Source organism: Anas platyrhynchos, chromosome 11, assembly GCF_047663525.1.
Source record: "Anas platyrhynchos isolate ZD024472 breed Pekin duck chromosome 11, IASCAAS_PekinDuck_T2T, whole genome shotgun sequence".
NCBI lineage: Eukaryota > Metazoa > Chordata > Aves > Anseriformes > Anatidae > Anas > Anas platyrhynchos.
This window is the reverse complement of record NC_092597.1, coordinates 21,317,760-21,341,276: the sequence shown is the minus strand read 5'-3', so window position 1 is coordinate 21,341,276 and position 23,517 is coordinate 21,317,760. Positions and strand designations below refer to the sequence as shown.

Genomic DNA, 23,517 nt, shown 5'->3' with positions numbered 1-23,517 from the left:
TATAATAAAAAATGTTAATGATTAGAAATCAAATGGTGTCATTTTGAGAGATGTCTCTTTCCAGAGATGTGATGAGACCAAAACTCTAATTAAGAATTGTGATCATTACGAATTATCAGACCAAGCGGGAACCCTTACAGGTCAATCATCCTCTGCCAGTATCAAAGAAAGAATTTAAATGTAATTAACATGGTCTGAAATTGTGAGATACTGCACTCCTCTCTAAGACACTCAGAAATCTATATATGAGCTCAGCAACTGCATAAGCATACTGTTCATCTATTAAATAGTCAAACTCAACCAGACGCAGATATTCCAGATAAAAGGATCATCAAAAAAATGATGTGACCTAAGAAAAAAGTGTGACTGAACACGAATAATCTTGCTAAAACATACAAGAAAAAAGTTGAGATCAGTAAAGAGTTGTACATTTTGAGCAACTTTTACGTATTGTAAAACGAATATCAGAAAACCCTGATGCTTGATAGAACCTTGGTCTCTATGCTTTTACCTCAATAGGATTTAAACCTTCAAGTTATTGACGTGAGACCATGACACCAATTTCAATTTGTCCCTAATCATTTTTCATTTTTCCAGACATGCAATGACCACAGCTGTTTTAAAGACCTACGTTTCATAAAGCTGCAGGTATTTGGAAATGAACTGAGCCACATCAAGATTTCTTTTTTTTTTTTCTTATTACTAAATACAACATGGCCATTAAAATAGCTTCATTTCCAGATGCTTTTTCCAGTATTTTAGCTCAATGACAATAGCAAACGTTAAGTTAAATTTGCTAGCCCAGTACCACTCGTACACAAAGCAATATTTGAATACACGATTTAAATGTTACAGTGATGGCTTCTTCCAACTGTTTCCTATTAGTTTCCTGATTAATGAATTACAACACATACACACTTAGCACATGCATTTCTTACAACCTGCTGTGCAACACCATAATAAGCAATACCACAGGCCATTGTTGAAGGAGATGTTTTGGTTATTTTTTTGTTGTTTCTTAACGTCATTTCTGATGCAGTTACAGGAAATATTTCAGTTCCAGTACACCCAATACAAGCCTATCTAGAAGAAGAGTTGGAACAACAGAAAAAAATCTATATTAGAAAGACATTTAAAATTGAAAATATAGCTGTAGAAGTTTTCTGACCACGTTTATACTAGTGTTTTTGCTATCAGCATCCAGCAACATTACAAACCTTTCACAGTGTACTAAAAAATGTTGTGTAATACTAACAAAGAGGCTTTCAAAAGACCCTCGATGAAGGGAAGTGGCACGGAAGTATCAAAAAAAATACCTAAGAAAGGGCAAGCAGACAAATAGAGAATAGTGAACAGGTCTGTATGTACAGATGACTCATTCTGACACTACACAGTTTAGGGTATACAGAAAAACTTCAGTTCATAAAAATTTCCAAGAATTTAATGGATTTTTTTTTAATCTGTCTTCACTTCCCTCCCCATAAATTTAAAGCACTCAGAAGTACTAGTAGTCCTCCTGAGAATTTAAACCAAACCAAATGTTTGAGCAATGCAGACTCTGTTACAAAATCTCACACCACCAACATCCTTTAATTAAATAGGCACCACTGTGTTTGGACATGCATGAAAGCTAATCTGTTAAGGAACACCACTGGTACAATACCCTACCCTGTGCTTTGGTCACCTCTATTTAGGTCACCAAGCCCAACAACAGTCAGTAACCATCCATGTGGCCATTTTGTTCTCAGCTCTTCTGAGACGACTTTCTTCTATCATTTCCATTTTCAATGGAATTTTTTATTATTAAAAAATATCTTTCTTATGGGTTGTCAAGATAGGGCTGTATGGTAGCCAGCAAAATCAAAATGTGTCAAAGTCTTTTCCTCCTAGAAATCCCAAGTATGTCTTAAAGATACTTTAAGGTATTTTTGTTGCACTTCTACATTATTACAGCATAATTACTGAAGCCTTACTAATTCTGATGTTAAAAGTACACTAACAGGCAAGTGTTGCTAAGTTCTACATTAATTTAGTTAAGGAAAATGCTTTTCTTGTTGAATATAATAGCTAGTGTTAATTTCAGTCGGTAAACTGACTCTGGTAAAGTTTATGTTCTGTGTAACAAACCATTGCTGGATTTAGTTTATCGTATAAAACAATTTGTGCTAAGAAAAAAAATTTTGTTTTAAATAAAAAATTAAGACATCATGTGCCTCAGAACAAACAATATATTATGATAAGAACTGGGAGAGATTTTTATTTAAGAGTCCATGCTCCTTTAAATAGTCACAGACTTACAAAGTGCAAAGCTCATGTAACCTAATCTATGTTTTCCTCAAATCCCCACAAGTCCATTTACTTAAAAACACCACACTCCTGGATTGGTGCCTGGCGTACCAAACCTGTCCCGTCGTGCATATTTTTATACATGTTACTAAATTAGGAAAGCAGAGTGGACTAAGGTTATGCCAGCTCTGAAAAAAAGAACAGGGTCTGCATCAGTTTGTGCCTTAGCTTTTAAAGTCCCAATCATTATAAAAAAAAAAAAAGTGCTTTAATATGTATCAAAGCAACGTATCCTAATCAGAGACAGTAACAAAAGCAGAAGGGAAATATAGGGAAAAAAAAAAAAAAAACACCACCAAACCCACAGATGTATTCTTTCTTCCACCCCCTCATTTTGAAGACTCTAAAACAAAATATGGAAAACAAGTTTAATAAGTGAGTTAGACTACATATTTCCATGTCAGGTCCAGAAAAAGAATAGCATTATTGGCATGCTGCAGCCCCGATCAGTGGAAATCTACTGTGAAAAGGGAGGTAGGGAAAGGCATGTAAACATAACTTCTTAATTAAGATTTACTGAAATACCCTATATTGAGCTCTATTCAGAATTACTAAGCTGAATGTTCAAGAAGTCTTTACCAGTGAAATACTGGTATGAATAGTAAATACAGATATTGTACTTTATGGTGACTTGGAAAAAAAAAAGAAAAACAAACATGCAGTTCTCACATCTCAAAGCTTCTGGTGCCCCCAGCTAGCAAAGCATATTGCTAGGTCTGCTTTACTTCGCAATTATCAACTAACATTAACGCTCCTAGAGTTACTTTATAAACAGGCAGAGCAGTTTATACAATCAACAATTATAGTTTGATTTATAATTTTAATAGTGACTGAAGCCTTCCTATCATTACCCCTGAAGTTACCTATCCAAAAGAAAATGGCATTGTATTTAAGTAATATTTTTCCAAGTTCATCTTCACAAACTCTTCCAGCCTTCTGGAAACACACACTGTTTCAGTTACAACAACTCACTGATCTTACCACTATATCTCCTACTAACTTAGAGGGTTATTAGTTATGGAGAGATAATTACTCATTTCCTAATAACGGGTAGGAAGACTCAGTCCTCCCCAATATTAAATACGACCAACCTCAAAAAGGTGTGGTCTTCACAAATGGAATGGGAACACCCAAATTCTATTTCTGGCTAACACTGACTCCTGCTGTGGCCTGGAGCAAATCACTTCTGTTAAAAACACTTTTTTCCATCTGTAAAATGAGGATAACACTCCCTTATCAGCTTCACAGGATCTTTCTCAAATGCTTTGAAGTTTTATAAGTCTACAAATGTATTTTAATGAGGCTTAAACTGACTTTATTTCTAAAACAATTTGCCTTAAAGAAAAAGGATTTGAATAGAAATGCAGATTATATATATCACTAACCTCCCCTAAATATTTTTGCAGTCTGTACTTCAAAAATAGCAAAGGCATACAAATAATTTTTCCATCAGATTCAACCTAAACGAAGCAAAATGGCAACAAGTGGATGCAATATGCAGTAATCTCAGGAGAACACAGAAATGTCAGCTCGAAATGGAAGCAACGTGTTTCCTTATACGGGGAAGAAAGAGCATCTGCTAAACCTGGGCTTGAGTCCTGCAGAGACCTGCACCTCCCTGCAGCCACCACCGCGAGTGCTCCCTTGTCACCCGCACTTTCACTTTGCAGATCAAAGAACTATCATCACACAGATTATGTAAAATTTGTTATTATTTGACTGCATGTTTTTGCCTGATCAATGCACTCAGCTCGCAGCATTTAAGAGTTGTTCCCTGACAACAAACACAAATGGAAACTTGGTCTAGCCCATATAAAGACAACTGCTGATATGTGTATTTTTTTCCATCTTAACGGGAATTTTGCCAAAAGATGTGCTGGGATCATAAACCATACCCTATTCTTTGTTTAATTACTTAGCTTTTGCTCTTGACTTGGCAAAACATTAAGCTCTTCATTTTAGTAAATCTATAATTAACTCCAACATGTGCTGAGTAAACATAACCTCATTTTTAATTAAATCTTAGAACAAGATGCTACGACTTGCCATTTCTAAGGAGAAGTGTTTGTCAAGCAATGTGCAATCAAAAGCCTAATCCTTGTCAAACACAAAACTTAAGTCCAACCGCGTATAACCCACCTTCTTTTCAGTTATCTGTTGTTCAAACATGCATTCACCACCTACAGGACCAAAACGTAAACCTGAAGAACCATCAATTCACATCAAAAGTTTCTGAGGCTAAAGTAAAGCCAAGTGTGAATGGAAACACACCAAAGCTGAGATAAATGTAGCTTTGGGACTCCTCACTAATCTTTGTTCCAGTACAGCTTATTGGATTATTATTATTTATTTTTTTTGCAAGTGATACAGTACTTCTTACAGAAAAAGGCAAAATAAATATAATTTCTCAAGCATGAAAGGAATTGAACATGTAATATATACTATATATATACACACTTTATAAATGTCAGGAAAAAAGGGAGCTAAGTAGTCGTTTCTAAGTCAGAAGGTTCAGAAATTTACTTCAGACAACACATAGTAATAGGAATAGCTACAATTATAAATTAAAATTAAACATCAACTCTCTGAATACAAAGAAAGCTTTAAAAGTTAAGCTATAACAAAGTTAAATTATTGTTATAACAAGAAATGACATCAATCCTGATTTATGCTACAACTAAGGTTTTTCAAAAAGGATTTCTGGCATTACATATTTCCAAATAGTCCTCAAGAATTTAGATGAGTAATGTGCTATAGTTACACAGTAGAAAGCTTCACCGAAGTTTACTTGATGTTCAAGAATTAGAGATTCAAGCATCATATGAAAGAACCAATAAATTGTTTGGGACAGATGCTATTAGACTTACAGTTTACAGAGCAAAAAAATGCTCAGTGTTTTAATGAAAAAAGCACTCGGGAGAATTTCAATTTCAACATGCTTATTCTGGACCTTTTTTGCTATTTGCCTTTCAACAAGTTCAGCTCCATCATCTTTCAAAGCTCTCACACCACTGTGTAGACGTGTGAGGAAAGCCGCATGGTTTCGGTGGTTGTATGCAATTCAACAAGGTGCTTGCTCTGAGACCAAAGTGCATGATGTTATCGACCAGTGACACTGATTTGGTCGTGTTTGCTGAGCACAAAGGTACGATTATTATTTACACTACAGGAGTGCTACAGTATAGAAGGTACTTTCTCATCTCCAAGCAACACGGTTTCCATGCTTCATCACACCCTTCTCTCCCCCATCAGTCTCAAGCTGTCTGACTTCTTTAGGAAACCAAGGCCAATGCATTCATGCTGCCTGCATGTATTTTTGTCGTTCTCCCCCACATCCTCTCTCAAAATAGATTCTTAAAACTAGTTGGACAGACATGACCAAACCTGAGAAAGAACAGAGGTCTTCAAATTACTCAATTCCAACAAGCTGTAAGAAAACAGGTATATAAAGACTAAAACCTTCGTGCCCATCACATTGAAGGTAACCTGCAGGACAGACTCACCCTTTGTTAGAGTCTAAAGGATGCCTGTGATGACCGTTTGAAATGTTTTAAAATTAAAGCTATGCTGAATTTTCTATAATGAAACAAATACTAACAATGAATGTTAACAGCACAACTGTGGCACAAAAACATTTAAAACTGGTAATAAATTACCACATGCTATTAGCTTCATTGCTTTTCCATTCTTACTCAACTAATGACAAACTAATGACAACAGAAACCATTCTTCAAAATATCAAGTGCAATAGCAATGTGCCCTAAGTGTCTGAGCACCATTTACCATCCAACTGCTCCACAGATGTATTGAAGAGATTTATTTGTATCCTTAATCAGCTGCTACAAAGAGGGGGCACCATCTTTATAAATATCCACGTAGTTTTAACAAAAACTGAGAGTACTTGGAACACCAGACACTGGGAAAGGAGAGACGAGAGGAATGATAGGTCAACAACTCCCAAGTAAGCTTTTTATGGGATGACATCACTGTGCTGCAGGTTGGCCTATCCGGTTACCCAAGGTGAACAGTGATCAGCCTTTCTTAACTGGATCCACTGCTGTGATAAAGGGTTCACTGCCACTTGTGTGATATCTGTGCAGTCGGAGATAAAATAATGGTCACAGGTTTTGAAAAGTTACTTCCACAAGTAACCTTCAGGTAAAGGCAGTGGTCATTTCTTTAATGCAGCTTTTTTAAATTCTGCTCCATTTGCAGAAATTAAATTTAATCTTCAGTGGTAACTTACTGTTTTTACGAATCACTAAAAGGAATGAAGGGCTGTTTTTGCCTAATCTTTGCTGCAATGCTGTATCTACCGTAAAGAACACAGTTAGCAACAACCCAGTGAAATCACACCTCATCTGGCTTTGTTTTATTAGCTTTGCTAGTTTTCCTGACAGAATGCTATTTAACACTCTGTTATGAAGATTAATGCTACCAATATAATTGAGAACAATTCATCAAAACTTACTATTTGGTTCTACTTTTCAATTGCTGAGTATCAGTGGCATTTTCAAACTTGAGTATACATTTTATAAAGTCATCTTTAAAACCCTCACAATCTGTTTAAATAAAACTAAGAAAACATGCACAAAAGCCCTTTTCAGGAAACGTTACGTTTAGGAAACGCTCAATGCAGTAGATTAGCTGGGCAAACTCTCCCGTGTAAGTGAAAGATTAATCTTGCTTGGACTGATAACACATAAGCTGTATGACATCCAGCCACGTTGACAGTGACAGCACCTGAACAGACAGGAGTAGTTATGATAGAAGTGATGGCAAATGTATACATCAGTGGTACTCTACCAGCAAAACAAAGACCAGACATCCCCGGATTCTCCAATTTAAAAGTAGCTACAGGAGTATTATTTCTAAATATGCAAAATTTTCACGGACTCAAAACAAAATGCGCTTAGTGATGATGCTCAGTACCAAATTTCGTGTAAACTTCAGGGGATATTTAATGCAGCTTTTCTATGCAGTCGATACCAGTTCCTAATCAAATGTGGTAGACTTGAAATCAACTCTTTAGTAATGTAAATTATCCTTTTGAAAGTAGTCTTTTTTGGAACCTTTTTAAGTTAATGTGTGAAGTTTTGCAGCAAATGTGTCACTTTTTCTTTGAACAAGTCTTTCTTTCATGGTACAGCACCATAAGGTAAATTATCTTTGAGGAACATAAAGCACACTCAAGTCACTCCTTTCTTTTGAATGTAGGACATCTTAAAATTGATAGAAATTTTACTGGCCTTGGGTCATAACGTTTAACAGGTTTATCTAATTTCATTCCAGAGCATTTAAATAGCCTTTTTTCCTTAATCACAATCATTCTTTGACTTGTTCTACAAAGCTTATTATGCCTAGAGAAGTAGAAGGAAAGGACAGCTAGATTTCTGCAACCACGACTTCAAGGAACCACTACAGAATATTTCTTGAGAATAAGCCATGTGAACGTACAAGCACATGAAAGTCACATTGAAGAACTTTGTTAAAATTCGAGCCAGAAGCTAGTCCTGTTAGACTAAGTTACATTTTTTTTGCTTTATTTTTTGAAATAATGACCTTATATTTTGTCATCTCTACAGATCAGAAAACTCAAATATCCCAGAGCAAGATTAAAAATAAAACAATGAAAAAAAAATTAAAAATCATTGTCGTCTTATCTGGAAAGATAGATGGGAGATGGAAGATGATGAATCTGTTACTTCTGCTTATCAAAGTATTTAGAAGGCAAAAAAATAATTCAAAATCTGCCTATGGCCAACTCTTTCTGACTTTGTGTCACATTTACTTTGAATAAATTTTGCCTTTTTATTATAAACTAGAAAGATCAACATTTGTTATCTACTGTCACAGTAAGGTGGAACTGCCATAGGCAAAGCTACTGGACACATGTCTTTGCAGAAGAAGTATGAGGCTCTTTGGCTAAAAAGACAGAAGAAAGGCTGGAATACTTCATATTCTCTAAAACCAGAAGAAACCTCATTTTATCATAATGACATTTGTCATTAGCGTTTTATGTTTTCTTGAAGAAATTCAATGTTTTCTTGTTACAACGGCGAACACTGTTATACAAATACTTTTTTTCCCCCTGCAGAAACATTTTTCAGGACTTTTCTTTACCTCAAGTCCATATAGCATCTTATTTTTTAAGTATAAAATGCACCTGGCACAATGAAGTACAACAGCAATCCCTGCCTCCTCTTTAAATCCAAGTTGCACCATGCTTCAGCTCTAAGACCTGAATAAACCTAGAGCAGATCACTGTGCAAATTAAGTTCAAATGGATTTTGTCATTGCTCTAATCCCTCACGCATTTGTACTTACCTGCAGGTAAATATTTCAGCTGGTTGTTAGCCAAGCGAAGATGACGTAAAGATCTCAGGCGACCAATCTCTGGACACACAATTTCGAGGGCATTATCACTTAGGTCCAGAAACTGCAGTTTAACGAGGGAGCCAATGGCTTGTGAGAGAACAGATTAAAACGTGAATGTGACCCAACAGTAATGTTAACATCTTAATAGGACTATGAGGGGATAAAAAGCCACAGCACCTAACACCTAAGTCTGAGCAGATTTTGATGCATTAAAGCCAGTCTGACAACTGAATGACATAGTTGGTGGAAATGCTCACCTATCTAACAGTAGTGATGGCAATGAGATGGGGAGAAAGAAAGAAAAGGATGTACACAGAATATTTCAAATTCTAGATTTTCCTCAGATGATTCTGCTCTGAAATATTTTTCCATTCCTTGGCTTTGAGTCTATCCAATCTAGAAATTCAGACAGAGCTGAAAGTACTTTCCTGAGGATAGAGACACAACTCTACTGTTAGTGCAAGGAAGGAAAACCAGTACAAATCCTCAATACTTCAGGTTTCAAAACCTAAAGCAGCATATTATTCTGGATGGTAACCAGCTCAAAGCAGAAGATGCTCTGGATTTTAATTTCTGTAGTTAAGTGCCATTAGCCTTTTCAGTTTCTTCAATTAGAACTGAAGCAAATAGCCTTTAAATGCTTTTGATAATTCATTAAAAGAATGTAATAAAATGCAAACAAGGATATTATCAAGTAAGGGCTACACTGGTATGCTTTGTACAAAAAATCTTTAATGTTTTATGGGAAAATAAAGGAAAAATAGGCCTCATCAAAGAAGAAAAATGAATATTTCATGATTCCTGCCACTTATTGTGTGAGCTGGTAGATTACTTACCTTCAGGTACAACAACTATGTTATTTGAATGAAGGTACCTGGGGGGAGGAGAAAAAAAGCAGAGGATACCACCTGTTACCCTCAAGGACTTCTGCTACATAATCAGTTTTTAAAATATCCAATTTCAGACTTAAAGAGCACCCTCGAAACCTCTCTATAACCACAAAAGCTATGGAAACTGCATAAATACTTGGCAGTTGCCAGTTTAAGTTTCACTTAGACTATTAAATGATTAACATAAAAATAAAGCAATAACAATTATTTAAAATATAACATTCACAGTTAGAATAATGGGCTTAAGTTTTGAGAGTCGTAAGAAAACAAGAAAAATAAAGCACAAAGAATAACCAAAATGGACCATACCATGAATCACCAGGTTATCCCACACCAAAAACAGGTTAAAACAACAAAAAAAACTCAAACCCACACAAGAAATACCAATTACACACATTGCTCGCTGTACATGAAAAAAATCTTGCACCATGATTGATTGCCTGAAGAAACACACATAATCAATTCACCTCAATTGGTTATTTCAAATCTAGATGACATTTTTCCAGATAAAAGCCTAGTATTACCATTGTCACTTAGGTAGCTACTGAGGGTGACCAGATCTCTCATTAAAAATATTCAGCACCCTCTGCTGGAACTCTTCCAGCACTACTAGGAATTTAAAAATTATTTTATGTGATTTTGTATATTTTAGTTTTCATATCTAAAATCATCATTGCTGCAAACAAATAAATGGTTCCTGTAGAAAAGAATAGCAACAATTTTCAAGTATTGATATATTTTTGAAGAAATACTGAATATTCAGTGCTGAGTTGCTTAAGGCACACAAAGTGGTTTGTTTGCACAGCACATTTTTTTCCATTCTATTCAAACAGCATTTCCAAGAGCAGGAGCTTGTCTTTTCAGTGAGGTAGAGGCAGTACAAGGAAAAAGAAGTACGAACACCTAAACTGCATGTTACACCTGAGCCTTCTTTTTCTTTAAAAATTGCAGACATTCAAAGTTTCCTAGAAATGTAGGAAACACAGGGACAGCTGATATGTTTGTTCGGAGAAATCCTTACGTATAACCTCAGGATGAGAATTCTCCTACTCATTTCAGCTGCAGTTCCTGAAAATACTTGTGACTATTTCACTCAGGCAAGTTAAAAGATGTATATGATGAGGATTTACAAGTAACTCAGTGACAGACACAATACACATAGAAACAAACAGTAGTGAAGTTCTTAAACTGACTGGTGTGAAATTGACACGTACTGTTAGAGCTACGCAAATCATGGGCTCACTACAGTTCTCTGTAGGCCACTATAATGCATGGGATAACGGTCGTACACCTAAGCTTGCTGAACCCCAAATTATTAGGTCGGACTCCTACAGTTCAGTGTTTGTAAGAGATTATTTTAAGCCGTAATTTACACAGGCTAAAGGCTTCATCAGATAACATGGAGATTTCCTGATGCCCTGTGGCAAATCATTAAACACTAATCATATCAAGTACAAAAATATTTATTTTACTGCTTCAGAGCATAAACAGACTCATAAGGCTCAGGCATGATGAGACAAGACTGTTTCTTAAGCAAGTTGGAGACTGCAGTGACCTACAAAACTGCTCAATTATGGTCGTGTGTACCAGAAAGGTGTGGTTTCAAGGGCCAAATTATGATGACAAGATCTGACACCTGAATGCATCAGCCTACTCAGATATACACCTCCACCTCTTTGGAGCTTTCCCTTAAATAAACAAAATCAATGGTCCCTCAATTACTAATTCAAAGCAAACCAAATGAGTTATAAGGGGGTGTCCCTTTCAACCTCCCAATGCTATTATGCAAAGAAATCAGAGCCTGACAAGGAAAAAAAAGTGGGAGGGAACAAATCGTTGGCTCAGGACTTACAACTTCAAATTAATTGCCAAAATAAAACAGTTCATATGACATCCATTCTTTGGACAGGATTGGATAAACTATTCTGCCTACAGCCATCATTATTAAGTAGTTACTACCCCCACTTGCTCATTTCTGCTCCTATTTGACAAAGTCTGACTAGGTTCCAATATAAGAAGAGTCTACAATCAGCAAATCAAGAATGATAATATCCATAGTAGCTGGCAATCAGCAACTAGGGGTGTGCTGGAGGCAGTAACTTGTTGCTCTGTCGCTGTCGCAAGCACACGGCCATTGCTTTTGGAGGTTCAGTGCTTTGTCAGGGTGACAACAGTCTGCACGGGAGCTGTGGGTAAGCTTTCTTCTTCCCTTAATAGCTTAGACATTTGCATAACAAATCCTGTTATACAGTAAACTAGAAATTATAAAAAAAAAAATACATGACTGAATAGATCTGGATGTACCTGTTAAAAAAAAAAAAAAGAAAGAAAGAAAACCAACACAAAATGACCCTTTCTTTCCCTCCAAGAAAATCCTTCACACTTAAGAGACAGGTTATGTACAAGCAATACATTATGAAATTATTTTAAGATAAGATGGATCAGCATAATAAAAATATATTAGAAGTCCTACACAAACTCACAATTCCACGAGGTTTGGAAGCTTCTGTGCAAGGTTTTCTGGCTGAAAAAGAGTTAGAGATTTTTTAGGTTTTAAAACAAAGAACAGACATATTGAGTACCCAACTCATTTTAATAACTCTAAAACATGTTAGCAGCTAGTCAGAGGAAAGCTGCAACGAGGAGTTGGCATACAATACCCTATCTCCACACCCCCACATACTCTCCATCAGTGCAATCTGGGATATATCAAGGGCAAGCAATTCATTCCTGAAACTGAACTACAGCCTGGAGGTGAAATTCACATGCCCTCAAGCAAATGGTAGGCAGACTTCTAGGGCTGAAAAGATGGAACATAAAACCTCACTTTTGAAAATATATTAAAATGAATTAGTTGAAGCTGAGAGACTGATAAAAAGCCGTAAGCTTTACAAACTAAGCAGAACAGGAACTATACAAGATATCTAACCGTAATGTATTTTGTTTTGTAAGGCTGACAAACTTGTGTAGCTTAATCAATAACCACCAAACCAGAAGTGCTGAATCGAATGAAGCAGATTTCCATATTGACATGTTAAAATGCATATCGTTTTCCAACTGCTGATGCCTAGCTGCAGTTCTGCTCCCTGATGGCTCTAATAACCAGGAACATCTACCACAAAATGGGCTTGCCAAGTTCCAAATGTCATGTTGGTAATGGCACTTAACGTTACCCAAGGTTAAGACCGTTTCATTGCTTAAAAAAAATGCACATCAAACAGATTTTATCTGAACAAGACCACTTTTTACATTATCCATATATGCACAAACTTTAAGAGGCTTGATCACATGGTCAGTTTCCTTTTAGAGAGACCCAGCAACTTGCACTGTCATGTAAATTTAATCTGTATTATTACCTAAAATACTTAACATTGTGTTTATAAATTTATTATGAAGAAACGCCAACCTGAAAAACTAATGACATGATATTCTTACATAACCAAAATGCCACATCCTTGATCTAAGGACACAAAAAATGATTTATTTTTAACTAGGGAGCCACAAATGTTGGCTCCATAATAAATGTATCGGTATCAAGACTCAAGAAACAGGCTACAACTAATCAGCTGTTGCCACCTACTGGCACGTTGGCTGCAGTACACATCGTCAGTACAACTCGGTACAGCTTTATCTGAGCAAAACATAAAAGGCTGCAACATGCTTCAGTACAAATATGAAACAAAACTTGAACTTAAAAATGAAGGAATATGAAAAAACGCTCTTTCATTCTAAGCCCTTTATTAGAATAAGACCACTAATCTGAAATACAAACTATTTTCACCTGGTACATGAGGTTTATAGCTTTATTTTTAACTGCTTCATTCTCTAAGACAGAGAAACTCAAGAGAAACAATTTGACAGTTTGGGAAATCTATCACAGAAATTCTGCTCATCTTCTTGAGTATGGCAAAACCAACTGCTCTAAGTCAAAGTCATTCAATACGACACCCCACAACAACATTAAGATGAAAACTATTCACGATCTGTCCATCTACTGAGGAGTAAAAGTCAGCGACACGCAGACTGCCGTCTGTCGGTGACACAACAACAAATAACAATGATAAATGAATAATCACTTCTGCCACCACTTTAGGGAAGCTTGCCTCACCCTCGCAGGATATTTTTCAGCAAGTGAACCTGCTGATTCGCCTCAACAGGACAGCATTGCACTTTCTGAGTCAGTAAATTAAGAACAACTGTTGTTTTATACACCTACATCATGTTTCTGACAGGGCCATGAAGGCAAACTTATTTCCTTGTTATAGATGAGGAAATAGGATCACTGGAAGGGTAATGGTATCAGTCAAACGTTAAAAGAGGAGTAGCAATAAGACTTGACGTGGGGATGCAGGTGTGCTGTACAGCTTTCTGATCTACTACATCAGTCCTCTCATTTCCATCTTGCCAATGAAGACAAAAAATAATTCCTAGGCAAGGTGTACGCAAATTTCGACAGCGTAACTACTCCAGACATTTTCATCCAAATCATCTTTCAAGGACTAGAGTAATTTTAGAAGAGAAAAGAGAAGCAAAGCTTCCTTTAGTCAATGTTTTTCAACTCAGAATCAGCTGTTAGAAGAACAGTGACAGAAGGAAGCACCACCTCCAAAAAAACATAGTGAAGGTTTTGTTTTGATGACTGCTCATAATCTACACAGAAGTATTTATTGATAAGCTAATGCTTATCTCATACAAACTGAGAAGCACAAGGCTGGAAGAGACATTACAGCTACACTTCTGAGACAGGATCGCCCTTCAAAGAACTTGGTACATTTTCTCTTTCAAAAGTCTCCAGTGAAAGGAATACTGCTTCCCTCAAAAACCTATTACAGTCTGCAGCTCTTCTGAAATGAGATTTTTTTTTCCCCTCCCTGTGTAACCAACTACTACTATACTGAGCCCGCGAGTACTACTTTCCTACCAGCAATGGACATAAAATAATACAGTTTCTTCATGAAAGTACTGCTTCATAAAAAACTGATGACCTCTGTTCTCACCCTTCCTCCAATTCCATTTTTAACTCCATCTTCTCTTTTCACAAGAGGAATTAACCTAAATCTCTCGATCTTCTCCTCATAGACTCTGTTCTCTAAAAATCCTTAGTTGCTGCTTTCTTGATTCTTTCCAATTTACCTAGGTTCTTCCATAAGTACGAAGTCCCAGACTACAATCCTTGCTCAAGCTCATGCTTTAACAGTATCCAAGGACAATCTCCTGCTTTTAACAGAGATCAGGAAACTTCCTATGCACAAAAAGATACCTGCCTTATTTCGTAACATGCTGCTGATTTGATCTATTTTGGTCCACTCCAACTGTACAATCACTGAATTTGAGCGTCAAAAGCTGAAATGTTTACATCAGGTTAATTTTGAAAGCATTTTTAACCATGAATGCTGTATGCCCGTTATATCATTAAGCAGAGGACTTTCCCAAGAAGTGCCAAAATAATTTCCTATAGTACATGCAAACACAAGTGGCTTTCAGGATGAAGATACGCTATAAAACCTTCAGAATCCTTTCAGCTCCTGCCATATGAAGCGAAACCTTTATTAAGGAATTCTAATGCATCATTGTCAAAACTTAAAAAAAAAATACTCCTTAAGGCAAGTACTGGACTTCTTCCAGGAAGCACTGAGAAACATACCATTTTAGTGAATTTTAAGTAGACAAGCCCTCCAAACCCTGCCCTGGTTATTAAATTAACTACCCTACCACAGAGGAGCCCAAGGAAAAAAAAATTGAATTACTTTGAAACTTCAGTGCACTGACAGTGCCAAGCTTTGCCTCTCTAGAATTCTACCAGGTCAGAACAGCTCACACAACTCTAACTACCCCACACTGAATTCCAAGCTCACAGAGTTTGTGAGATTTGTTCAGTTCAGGGAAAAAAAACAAACAAAAAAACACTCAAAATCAAGACCACCCCAACCCTTAAATTATCTCTTTATTCTTCCCATCAATGACAGCCCACAGACATAAGGGATCACTGGCACCTTATCAGCAAGCTCTGAATTAATCCCAGGGGTTGGCATTGCCTGTAAAAATAAGACACACACCAAGATAAACCTTGTTGAACCCCATGAAGCAATGCAGCCTAGATTGCACAGTATCTACCAGTAAAAGGACCCGACCACTGACACCGAGCTTGACTTCTAAAAGTCAAAAAAAAAAAAAAAGAAATACCCCCCAAAAAAGCAATTCTTCACAGAGCTCCAAAAGGCTATAGAGGGAATGGCATAAACTTTCATTTATTACACTCTACATCACCCATGCAAGTTAGAACATAATACAACCGCATGCTTGTAGTGCGCATCAGATGACATCAACAAGGATCAGACTTGCTAAAAGATCATTATCTTTTTAAATTCTCTATTTTTTTTCTCTGTTCCAAAACCAGAATTTATAAACACACAGACAGTAAACATCACAATAAAGAGGTTGTCGTACCAATGTGGTCAGGGAATTTCTTTTCATATAAAGTCTCTCCAAGTACTGCAGCCCCTCATCCTTCAGTAACTCCAAAGGAAAGTGATGGAGATTTCTGTAATTTAAGAACAAGTTCTTGTGCCTTTCCAGCTTTGCCTCAGAGATTGTTTTACATAGTTCTGATGCCATGACTAATCTTGTTCCAAGCACTACATCTAGTGCACTGCATCTTCTGAAAACAGGCCCATTTCTAGGAGACAAGAGGAGCAAAAAAAGACAGTATCAAGGTTTATGTCACGCGTTCTTTTGTGGAAATAGTTATTACAGCTGATAGTCTTTCAAAACACACTTGTTCCTATTAATACATAAAGTACCCAGAACCTCCACACCACCAGTTATGCCAGAAGCAAGTTTTTGACTATTTTCTGCATAAAGTCTCAGTATTCAGACCAGCACTAACAAGATCTTAAGACATACATAATCACACAATGCTTCTTTTTTCCCTGGTCATTTTCCATTGACGTTTTAGACAGTTTTGTCAAAGCTGACATCACCAAAAACGAAGGAAAAAACCTCTCTCCTAAGCACTACTGACGTTCTACATCTATTCTGTAGAGTTACGAAGAATCCATGTATCTTAAGCAAAATAAACACTTTATCAGAGGACACATGTTTGGATCACTTAAAACAACTTCATGTAGATTTTAAGAAGGACTGACAAAAGGCTACAATAGTTTGCTAAGCTTCTGCATATAAAACTATCAGGAATATTTATGAGTTGCATTTGACGTTGAAGATGGACAGCAAGCATGACCATTTTGAAACAGCATAGCGGAAATTCTACAGCAAGAAAATTTAGTAAGAGCTAGATGTGACTGCAGACTTTCAGCTGTCTTAACTAAAATTAAGAACAGAAAGAACAAGGCATCAAGCTTTAACTGACGTCAAAGCCAAAAACCAAAGTACGAATAAAAGCTAAAAATTAACCTGTATCTGACACCAGACTTTATTTAGCTTCTTCTGCAGATATAGCCAAAATTCTAGTCATTCTTACATTGTGTAGATTTGGGTAAGAGCAACATTCAGTCTTTTCAACTGTCTCAGGACTCAAGAAAACATCATATATCCAGACCATTTATAAATCTAAAGTTGGAGGTTTGCTACAGAGTTGTGTGTATAAATTCATTTACATTAAAAAAAAAAAAAAAAAAAAAGAATTGCAACTGTTTTCCACCAGTAAAGTTTTTCGTTTTAGCTTATTCTTTCACTAAGAGATAGCTCATAACACCTACTGGAAGCTTAAGTATAGGCTTTCTTGTTGATAACCCTATCTGATTATAAGGTAGCCACTGGAAATAAAACTCAGCTGGAGACTGAGAACCGGACCATCCATGTAGACCAAACTACTTGATCAGTTCTAGTATTTCTCTTGATTCGCAGCTAAGTGGCTTTTATCAATGACCTATGCCCTTCTGGAAGAATACAGCAATTTTTTTTTCATTGTGTGACATGCATACTACTAACAACTCGGATGTAATATCCTGCACTCCTCTTCTAGTCCTAAACTATCCCCAATTCAGGAAACACTAAGACCAGTTCTGTAAGCAAAGGTCTAACATTTTCAGAATTCTTTTTAAGATTCCAAAGTATTGGGCTAACTTAGGTTAGGCTAAACAGTTTTCATGAGAAGAAAAATCGCTGTAACAAACAGTTGCCTCTATCGGCTGTCACTTTCAGGAGACAGCATGCAGGTACTGCTGGCCTGTGGCACTAACTATACTGAAGCTCTCTTAGTTCAGCGGGTAGAGGAAACAAACTCCACATCTGTGATCAGCTTTAAAATAACTCAAGGAGGCACATCAGAATTTTTAAGTCTGTGAGCATTTAAGCACTACCTGCTGCTACAGAAGAAACAGTGAAGGAAAGCTCATCCTCCCTGATAAGTATGAAGCAATCTCAGGCACGATGACTGCTTCTGTGGAGATCATGCCTCGCTCCCTGCTTTTTCCATTTAAAAGCATGGCTTTTAGTTTTTATTTCTGCCTTTAAAAGAACAAAATATTAGGTCAGAAAACACACAGACACCCCAAAGCTTTCCGCCTTCTCCATGGATCACATCTCCATGCTCTGAACTTGCCGAGGCTCCACGAACCCCTTGGACCGCGTTTAGCCGTGGACACACAGCTACAGCCCGTGCAAGCCCAGAGCTGCCACCACCACACAGCTCTATTTTGGCTGTTACCCCGAAGGAAAACCCTCCTGGCCGCTTCCACCGGCAGCCAACCCTTTTTATTTATTTTTTTGCCTCTAAATCCCCTTCCCGCACAGGCAGCGGAGCAGAGCCCGGCGGAACAGGCGCCCCCAGCCTCCACAGGGCAGGAGCAGCCGGGCTGAGGCGACTGAGGCCGGGCACAGCGAGGGGTCGGGCCCCCGGCCTCGGCCCGGGGAAGGCTTCGCACCCACACCGCGGAGACAGCGCCGAGCCCGCGCTCTCCGGGGGGCCGGCAGCGGCCGGGGCGGGCAGCGGGGGATCCCCCCGTCCCCACCGCGTCCCGCCCTGCCCCGCTCCCGGCGGCCGGCGGCCACTCACCGGCGGGCGGCGGGCAGCACCTCGGCCCCCTCCGCTCGGGGCCGCCGCCGGCTCCGAGCACCTGAGGGCGGAGCAGGGCGGGCCGCGGCCGCGCGAGAGCGCCGCGCAACTCTCGCGAGACTTCCCCCAGCCGCCCGCTCCCGCCCGCTCTCCCCTCTCAGCCAATCGCAAGGCGTGCCGCTGCGCGGTATCCAATGGGAAGTTCGGTTCTGTCAGGGCTTGGAGGTCCGGCAGCGGCCAATGAGGAGCCGGATCGCCTCAGCGCTTGTCCCGCTTCCTGCTGTGGCGGGGCTGTGAGGGGCAGAGGGAGCCCAGTGGGGGAGCTTGGCTGTGCTGCTGGCTGCCTGGCCGAGCTGTTTAACACACCAGTTATCCCTTCCTAACAGATTTCAAAGGAAAATATCACTTGCAAGAAAAAGTTGTGGCAAAATTCCCTTTCCCCCTCTAAATTTTGTTACAGCTAATGCTACTTTTTCTCTGCTGACAGCAGACGAGACCCTTAGACAACATACCTACGCCCCCCACCTCACATTGTCCCCATTTTTACCTCTGATAGTTGGTCCCGAGGAAACTGAAGCGGGTCTATGCACTGCTCACCTGGTTTTGGTTTTAAATGTACATGTAGAGTCACTCCCAATACTTAAGACCTATCCTTAGGAAGGTCTTTTTGTTATGTCAGTGTTCTAATGCCAGCAAATTCCCTAATGTTCAAAATATTAAACGTTACTGGGTATTAAAAATTCTTAAATTATTGTTTGCTGATTAGGTCCATAAACCGTCGAAAAAAAATAATAATCCCAGTTTCTTTCTATTTCCCACAGACTGGTTAACATAAATTTATTATTATTTTTTCTGCTCACAGCAACAAAGGAGCTACAGAGATGAGAGCAATGCTAAAATGTCTTCGGTTCTGCTCTGTCATGAAAACAAATTCAGCTCTCAGAGTATTTCTGTGGTCATTATAAAACAATTTCCGCGGGGATTCAACATAAACTGCAGAATCAGTTTGCAATCACTGAAACTATTAAAGATTTTGATGATATATATAAAGTACTGGATTTGTCAATATTCCAGGGGAGAATTTTAAAACTGACAATTTTAAATCATAGTTTGTAATGTCTCTCTCTCTCTTTTTTTTTTTTTGTGTGTGTGTGTGTGTGTGTGTGTGTGTATGTGTGTGTGTGTGAGAGACGGTTCCTTCTAGCAGTATTTTAAAATGTCTTCTCACATTTGACAAAAAAGAGTAACATACACGAATCCCTCCAGACTGCTTCTCAGTTAGCAGAAGAGTAGTCTTTGTAGAAAAAGATGAACTGTTCTTTGCCAAGACAAACAAACGAACATCCTCACCCACCTCAACTATATTACATTTTCTTCCTATCTGCTAGGAGATCTCACTCTCTCTCCCGCCTTTCCTCCTGCAGCAGTGACTCAGGATTCTCCATTGTCTTGCAGAGCCTGCAATTGTCACGCTCACTCATTCTCAGTCTGATTTTTTTTTCCTCAACTGATGTGATCACACCTCCCAAGCTTGTGTCATCAAATTCTGTGCTGTGCTTCTAAAAAGCGCTGCTCTCTCCGATCTGAAATCTGATCTTTGAAGCTCTGATCCTGCACAGCACAGGTGTAAAGTCTTGCCTGTGTAGTCACAAGGCTAAAAATGATGAGCAGAACAGGAGCATTGGAATCTGTTCTTCCATTAAGGAGAATGCTTGCCGCATGGTTGCCAAGTCATTCCCATCCCATGAGTGAGACTAGTAGGAAACCCTTCACTAAGTAGATGGGTTCTTTTTCTTTACCATAGTTTAATTCTTAATTTTGTGCTTCTAAGAGCAGGTAAACCAAGGGCTCAAAATTTACATCGTTCCCAGAAGGATGACTGATCTCATCTGTGCCTACATAGAGAAGCTATTAAAGCTTGTCTTGAAGTGCAGCAGCTTTATAGAAGTAGATCTATTTAAGCTGTTTGCAGTTGCCAGTGTCATCAGTTGGTTTACTGGAACAAATCCAGTAACTGGAGCAAATGGGCGCAGCTCCTCTGGCGATCCTGTTTTTGCAAAACCTATATAAGCAAAATGTGTTTAGTGTGAATAAAAACAGATGATGATTATTACACCAGGTCAGTGTTTGAGACTAACAACTTTCAGAAAACGCAACTCAAAAAATTTTTCTGTTGTAGTTTTATGCAACTATTTTCTATTGTTTTGCCATAACAAGACATGAAGACTTTTTTTCTCGATCTTTTGTGATGATTCCTAACTCTCTATCTTGCAGAACTAGGAGGTCCAAAATGTATTATTGAGCTTCTGAACTTGAATTCTAAATATTTTGAGGTTCGGCTTCCCTAATGATCAGTGAGTGTTTCCCACCTAGAACCATGAATACCACTTATATTGAATTTGTGTGCATTAAATTAGAAACTGTAAGTTTAGAGTAAGATCAAAATACTCACTGAGCAATCAAACAAAGGTCAGCTGTTTCAGCAGGAAACTCTGCTGTGACTGATACACGACAGGAAGGTAGCATTTCTTCCTTTAATGTTGGATAATTAGCAAATAGTTGACCCTTTGCTTTTTAGTTTGTTAACTGACACTACAAGAGGGGCTTTCTTAGGCATCACTATATGCTGGGAGTTTTGATGAAGCAAAAATCCATCACTGAACACCAGGCTCATGCAGTTACACCTGGTACAGAGGAGGTCCTGTGGGCTGGAGGAATCTTCTAGGCATAGGAACCAACAGAAGAACCCTGTGTTCAGCTGATGTAGTTTCATCCTTCTTCAGCTTCTGCTTGCTGAATGATTGGTCTGCAGTAGTGTGTTAGCATAGGACATGCACGAGAGTAAAAAGGAGTAGTAACCCATCAGACTGTCTGGTACACCTGCCAGATTGTCACTGCTGAGAGTGTTTCAGTTTGCATATTTCTTCCAGTACTTCATACCGATTAATTTGAATTTTGTATCTATTCATTCTACTTTTGTTTTCGCTTTACAATGTCTTACATAATGCTTTTTCTGTATATACAGTATACAGCTTTCATGTACACAATGATACAAAATCTCAATTGGGAAAATTTTTGAGAGCTTAGGATTTTTATTATTATTATTTATGTATTTTTGGAATTATACATGCATTCTTTGATTTTTCAGTCATATGAAGAAATAAACTCACCTTCTGGGTTTAGTGATGCACAAGTAATTTGCTTTCCAGAAAGTCCTGGCTCCTATTAGATCTTTCCTAATTTCCAGTTAATTTTGATGTAGTGACAAAATCATCCTATTTGAGTGGAACAAAATTACAGTGACTCATCACAGTACTGCTACCTTCAATTCCCCAACCCTTTTAAACTTTGCCTTCTGCAGCAGTACCAAGAACTGGAAGGCAGATGGAGCTCCTGCATGCCAAGTGCCAACATGCCTTTATTTGATGCGTAGGCATCATCCACCTTTCACTTAAGTCTCTTTTTTTCTTGCAGTTTATTTGTTATTGTATTTCTTAAAGTTTAACTGGCTCCCTTTTCACTCTGAGTTGTCTCAGTGACACAGAGATTCTAATGAAAAAGCTCAAGTGCCATAATTTGAAAGAAATTCACTTGCATTGCCAGCTATGGTTCAAATCAGCTTTGCTCAAAGTAGAAACTTTGAAAACAGTCTATTTCTAAGTTGGGCTGTGCTCATTATTTGAGGAAAAATTCCTGATGACCACATTGATTATGTTGTTGAATGGATTTCCTAAGAAGTAATGGAAACTACTAGCAGTTGGGACAACCCTAACGCAGAATAGGCGAGCAGTGGATTTTGGCCCTGATTGTGCAGTCTCTGCTCATTCTAAATTCGCACTGATATAATTTTTCTCGACTGGAAAAAGAACAATGCCTCTCTGACTGCCCCAGAAACCAAATTCCCCTGTTAATGCACTGAGCAGATAAAACAATAGGTAGAATCAATGTTTCTGCCACTGCTCCATCAGGAAATCTCAATATGAGATCGCCACAAAGTTAACAAATCAGCCAGCTCTCCATGGCATATTCCATTATTAGACCTTCTTTAATAACTGTTAAAGATTCAAGTAACACATATGGAGATTTTTTGTGTGACTTCTTGACAAGTTAGTCTAGACTTTCAAATTAATTTCATTTAAATATTTCACTATTTTTCAATCTGTCAACATCACTGTATATCACAAATACATTAATGAAAAAAAATCTTTTTAGTTTGAATTTCACTTTATGAAGTTTCTTAAACTTAAGTGATTTGATTTAATTAAATCCACTTGCACTCAGGATGTTGTCTACAGGGTTTTGCTTCATGTTCAACAAGAAAATAGTAAAACTTATATAACAAACTCAGGCAGCATGGATGTTTCTTAGTTTAGGACTGCAAATGGTATGAAATGTTCTTTGGTCTATTTTTATATGACCTCAATTATATTATTTTTTTTTTTCATACTGCCCTCTGCTGCCACTGAGGCTGTACAGTGGTTATTTCTCTGTTCTGTCCGGCACGAGCTCTGCTTCCTCTTCACTTTCACTGCTCTTCCCCCAAGTTCAACCCACAGAATTTCTGAGTTTGCAGTAATTGCCAAAGGCTTCCTGACTATTTTTAATGATTCATTGGATCTAATCAGAGCAGAAGTTGTTATTCATTCACCTGAAAGCAATGGTTTTAAGGTTATTCTGAAGCTGTTTCTAGTTCTAGTTGTCGAACTTACTCTGATTCTTTAATTTGATATGATGATTGCTGCCTGATGTCATTTTCTTTTTCCTCTTAGCTATTTATTTTTCTGAGAGAGGAGTCCCAAGCTTTTCTGTGTCAGAACAAGGCCATACTTTGTAGAGAAACTCCATATCGTTTGTAAAGATCCATAATTCCTATAAATTTACTTATTT

The 23,517-nt window shown here is 38.0% G+C and overlaps 1 protein-coding gene across 6 annotated transcripts in view; it reads right to left on the bottom strand.

Moving 5' to 3' along the window:
• The window catches only part of LRRC28 (leucine rich repeat containing 28), a 53,266-nt gene extending 34,519 nt beyond the window's left edge, over positions 1–18,747 (bottom strand). The window contains exons 1-6 of one of the 6 annotated variants that reach the window (XM_027465896.3): positions 18,631–18,747; positions 17,936–18,079; positions 16,062–16,290; positions 12,098–12,138; positions 9,561–9,598; positions 8,674–8,811 (exon numbers count right to left, since the gene is read on the bottom strand). In XM_027465896.3, the coding sequence (XP_027321697.1) occupies positions 8,674–8,811; positions 9,561–9,598; positions 12,098–12,138; positions 16,062–16,229 (385 nt within the window). In that variant the 5' untranslated portion in view covers positions 16,230–16,290; positions 17,936–18,079; positions 18,631–18,747. Of the gene's footprint in view, positions 1–8,673; positions 8,812–9,560; positions 9,599–12,097; positions 12,139–16,061; positions 16,291–17,935; positions 18,084–18,630 lie in introns of those variants that run through there. The other 5 variants (XM_027465895.3, XM_027465897.3, XM_072043302.1 and 2 more) reach the window with 5 other exon arrangements.
• Between the last annotated feature and the right edge of the window lie 4,770 nt (positions 18,748–23,517).